Raw genomic sequence first — 5,062 nt, 5'->3', positions numbered from 1 at the left:
CCCAACCCTCTCCAGCTGCCTGGCCCTGGCTGGCCTTTGCCATTGGGCTTGCTGCAGATGGCTGGACGTGAGTGTGAGATGTGCCCCCTCAGTATGCTAGGAGGCAGGGGCAAGTGAGGGCTGCTGCTGGTCTGGGGCTGGTCCTGGAGTTGGGAGCTAGAAGTATTCAGTCAGAGCTGGACACTGCTTCTGTGGCCTCCATCCCTTGCTGGGGACCACGTTTCCTGGGAGTGATGCTAATAGGAGCCTGCCCTTTGATTTTTTTCCCTCTCAGAGAGCCCAGAGGTCAAGGAGCACAGAGTGAGGACCAGGGGACATGTGTTTATTTAGCAAGAAGGGAGGGGGTTCATGAGCAGGTCAGCCTGGGGAGCAGCTGGTGGGCTGTGCATTGAGAAGGGTCTCCTGGCTCTCTCAGTGGTGTCCAGGTTGGTGGTGACAGCTGGGCACTGCCCTGGGCAGAGGTCAACGTGAAGAGGATGTGGTGGAGAGAGCCAGAGGGCACCAGAGAGGGAGTCAGGGCAATAAAGAGGACAGCAGTGCTGGGAAGGTTGGACAAAGGCAGACCTGGGACCCCCTCCCAGCTGCACCCTGGCTCCCATCAGCCCCCACTCCAACCATACTTACCACACACTTGCTCACTCATCCATGCACTCATCTGTGTGGGACAGAGTGGTCAGCATGGGCGGGGGTGTTTGTGGGATCCCTGACCTCCAGGACCCCTGCACTGCCCCTGGGCTACCCTGGGCCTCAGCCTAGTCTAGCCACAGAAGCTCTGGGGGTTCCCTTCGTGGATGGTACAGCAGAAGGCTGGATGATGGAGCAGGGACTGGGGGAGAGGCCTGAGGACAAGCAGACCTGGGTGACACCCGTTCTTCAAAGGAGGAAGGTGAGGCCCAGCCAAGTTCCTGCCTGGGCCCCAAGCCTTCTGCCTGTTTACCTGCTGAGTCCTGACAGACCCTCAGGCTTTGGGAAGCACCTGCCCAGGCCAGGCTGCCTGAAGACAAGGGCTCCTCCCAAGTAGGTAGTGAGGCAGCCCCAGGGCAAAGGGGGAGGTGGCCAGGCAAGGAGACTGAGGAAGCTTCGCCCCATGCCTGCAATTCTCATGTGGGCAGGCCCAAGCTAGGGTGAGGGAGGAACACTAGGGGCCCAGAACCCTGATTGTGGCAGGGTCTTCCTGAAACCAAAGTGGATCCTGAGACTCCAGTGACCATGGCAGGGGTCTGCATCCCTCCTCTCCCCCCTTCCATAGTGAGGCAACATCAGGCCTGGACAGTTCCCATACGGCCCTCTCCTCTCTCCACCTGGTGATTACCAATGGGGATAGCGAAGATTATGTGGTGATCTGTGAGGCCCAAGGATTTGGCGAAGGTGATGAAGTTTTCCTTCAGCTCAGGGGTCAGCATCTTGGTCCTCCCTGTGGCCAGGATGGCTGGTGAATGGCTGGTGAAAGCTCCATAAATATTGTGGAACCCATGAACCATGCCTCAGACCCCTTCCTCCTGAGGGGTTCTGTGGAAAGACCCCTCTCCTGCCTCCCAGATCTGGGGTGAAGGGCACATTGGGGGCTGGGTGTCACGGACCTCTTCTCCTCCAACATGACCAAGATCCTGGTTCCAGGAGGGGCAAGACTCACCATAAAGGGTGATCTTGAAGTACTCCTGGTGTTTGTAAATTTTCTTGAAGAACACCATGGCAAACTGGACGTAGTCTGTGGCTGCCACTCGTAAAATGTACCTCTGGATTCCAGTGTATCCTGTATGGTGGATGGTGAGATCTCAGTCTGCCCTAACTGGGCAGAGGGAGCTATTGATTCTTCTCCCGTCTCCACAGGATTGCTTCTGTGTGGGGTAACAGGGAGGTTCATGCCCCTGAGGACCCACCCCATTCAGGACTCACGCTCAATGTTGCCCAGGGTGAATTGGCCTCGCCACAAAGTTGGGATGAAAGTTCTGAGCCAGTGGTCACAGGTCTGGTTCCTGTGGAAGCAAAAGATGGGTGGGTGAGAGGGTGAGAGCCCACCCTCCCACAGCAGTAGGCTTGCACCCCACCCCAGAGATGTGCCTGGCTGTTCCCCACTGACCCATCCCTGCCTGTCCTTGACTACTGTGCTCTTACCCACCTGACCTGCTCAGACTCTCCCTCCACACCTCCTGTCCTTCTTTCTTTGGAGCTGTTTCCCCTTGGTAGTCTTCCCACCATACTGTCCCCGCCAACCAAGGCATTTGTCCCCTATTCTTTTTTTTTTTTTTTTTTTTTTTTTTAGATTTTCATTAGTTTTTGAGAGAGAGTGCACGTGCATGAGCAGGGAAGGGCAGAGAGAGGGGGAAACAGAATCCAAAGCAGGTTCCAGGCTCTGAGCTGTCAGCACAGAGTCCAACGTGGAGCTCAGACCCACAAGCCATGATCATGACCTGAGACAATGTCATACTCTTAAACAACTGAGCCACCCAGGCTCCCCTGTCCCCTATTCTTATCTTGTGGGCTCCTGCTTTAAACTCTCCTGGGGGAATCACCATTGAGACTCCAGTCTGCTGGATGCCAAGACTCCCTTAGCTGTTGGACCAAACCTAACCTCTCACCTGCATCCCATCTCCCCTGGCACCTCAGAGCCAATCTCTCCACACCTGCCCTTCTTCTGCTCCTTCCATGACAGAGGCTCTAGCCCCATCCCCAAGTGCCAGAGCCAGAAACCCAGGGGTGCTGCATAATCCTTGACTCCCCTCTCTAGGTCCTAATCTGCCCCTGATCTGGTCATCTTCCACCTATGACTGATCAGCCTCCTGGGCTGCACACCATCATTCCTCTTCCTGCTGCAGCCACACCCGCTCCTCACCAGTACCTGACACCCCCGCCACTGTGGTCACCCTCCTCTCCAGACCACTCATCAGCTCCTGCTCAGGGCAGCCATGCAATGGCCTGCTGTTTCTTGAAGTGGCTCTCTCTGACTCAGTCCAGCAGTCCTGCCACGAAGGTCCCAGGCCTCCTTCTGACGCAGGTTGGTTCCTCAAGGCCCATCCCACAGACCACCTCCCTGGAAGCTCTTGACAAAGCCCTAGGTGGGATTCTAGGCTGGATCCAGTGACCCTCCTCCCATTCTAAGACACCTATTCTTTCTTTCTCTTGTTTCCTGATGACAGTCTGTGTCCATCCGCAGAACTGTCGTGTGTCTGTGCTGAAGTGACCACGAAATGTTGATCTAGTGAATGAGAGAAGATATAAATACAGGGATCCAGTACCCAGCGGTAGGATGAATGATCATCTTTCAGCTTTGGTTGCCGCTCAGCTATGTCATCAGTCTGCCTCCTGGACCCCCACGGCAGCCCTATAGGCCCCCCATGTTCCTGTAGGAGGTGGTGGTACTCACCAGGCCAGGGTAGAGGTGGCATTGTAGCTGTTGTCTTCATTTAGCTCGTAAGTGGTGGAGTAAATCTTAAACTGGCCGTGTTTTTCTTTATTAAATTCATTCCCTGCCAGTCCTAAAACATACCATTTTCCCTGGAACTACAATGGGGGCTGATGATAGGCAGAGCCAGGAGCAGCCCCAGGGGGCCCTCCTGCTCCCTCCCTGTAGGCATCTCTAGACAGCCTAGACCTCAACCAGAAGCCCCTCTAACTGGGCTGCTGGGACCCAGACTGGCCACACAGGCTGGGCTGAAGAAGCTAGCTGGAGCTGGAGCTATCTGGCCAGGGGAGAGCTCTTAGTGTATCAGGGACAGGGTGACACTTGGCAAGTGGCCAGCTGGCATCCCTGAGCCTCAGTTTCTTCATCATGTAGAGGCCCTGAAGATGATCCCATCTTGCATGGACTGCGGGGATTATGGAAGAGAGTGTGGACCAGGGGAGTCTGCTCAACTGACCCTCTTGTCAGCAAGGTTGGGTGGGGATGGGGTCATGGGGTGTGCCTTCCATCAGGGGACCCGAGGGTAGACTGAGCTAAAGCCTGAGCCCATCCTGCCTCTCCTCCCCTCTGTTCACACTCTTCTCAGGGCCTGCCTGCAGCTGCCCCTCGTGCCCCTTACCTGCTCATCCTGGAAGTCAGGCTGCAGAGGGACCCTGCGCAGAGGCGGGGCTGGGATCAGGTTTGGGGTGGAGTCCTGGGCCTGGGTCTGCAAGGCCCCCAGCAGGACAAGGCCCAGCCACAGGAGACCTAAGGCCATGACTTCAGGGCCAAGGAAGCTGGCACCACTCCGGATATCAGCTGAAAGAGGAGGTGAGTGAGGAGGCTTCTGGGGGGATGCTATTTATGGTCTCTGTGGCCAATGGCTCACCCCAGGGTGGAATGACTTATCCTTTACCAAATCCAGGAAGGGTGAGGCAATTGTCAGCAACTCATGCTGAAGATCATGGCAAGCTTTCTGCCCTTCCCCCAGGTCAGGATTATGCAAGATGAGGGGCAGGAAGGTCCAGGAGGCTGGAGGATGCCTTCCCCATATCTTCACATCTCTGGCAAGGACACTGAAACCCTCCACACTCTCTTCTCCCTGGTTAGTACTGTGTGAGGACAAGGGTCTCTGATCTGGACCGGCTGTCATCTCTGACCTCCAGAAGCCTCTCAGTTGGGGCCAAGTGCAGGGTGGGGTAACTGGGGTGGTACCCCTTTTTTGTATCTGATGAAAGCGGAGAATGCCTCATATCAACAGAGCCCATGCTGCTTTGTGGTTCTCCAAAGGGACAAGGAAAGGAGGGGAGGTGAAAGAGGAGGTTCCCGGCAGGGAAGGACAGAGTGTACCCTGTGCTGCTCTTGGAGCCCAGACACTGTCCCCCATAGGGACCCAACCAGGCCCTGGCACAGGGTGAGACACCCTTCCCCTCCCCCATCTCCAAAGGTGGACTGGAGAGTGTTCCTGATGAGGGAGCACAAGGCAGGCTAAGGGCAGAGCACATGCCAGCATGCTCCCTGAGCCCCAGGTGGGATCTGTGTGATATTCCTCAGGCACCCTAGGCTGCCCAAGAACAAAGGAAAGGAAAGAATACAAATGGTTAACTGATGGAGATCACAATCTGGCAGGATGTGAGTCTCCATCAGTGTACCTATGTCCTAGTAAATTAGGAGAAAAAGGGA

General features: G+C 55.9%; 1 protein-coding gene across 1 annotated transcript; it reads right to left on the bottom strand.

The window, feature by feature from the left end:
- Positions 1-286: 286 nt before the first annotated feature.
- On the bottom strand, positions 287-4,266 carry LOC132662892 (neutrophil gelatinase-associated lipocalin-like). The gene is made up of 7 exons (XM_060608524.3): positions 4,020-4,266; positions 3,365-3,501; positions 1,897-1,976; positions 1,634-1,753; positions 1,313-1,414; positions 625-655; positions 287-451 (listed from the first exon to the last, which is right to left on the bottom strand). The coding sequence occupies exons 1-6, from the start codon at positions 4,155-4,157 to the stop codon at positions 636-638; spliced, it is 597 nt and encodes a 198-aa protein (XP_060464507.3). The 5' UTR covers positions 4,158-4,266; the 3' UTR covers positions 287-451; positions 625-635.
- Positions 4,267-5,062: the final 796 nt, after the last annotated feature.

The sequence above is a fragment of the Panthera onca genome, chromosome D4, assembly GCF_046562875.1.
Source record: "Panthera onca isolate mPanOnc1 chromosome D4, mPanOnc1 haplotype 2, whole genome shotgun sequence".
NCBI classification, from domain to species: Eukaryota; Metazoa; Chordata; class Mammalia; order Carnivora; family Felidae; genus Panthera; species Panthera onca.
This window is presented reverse-complemented; position numbering and strand designations above follow the sequence as displayed.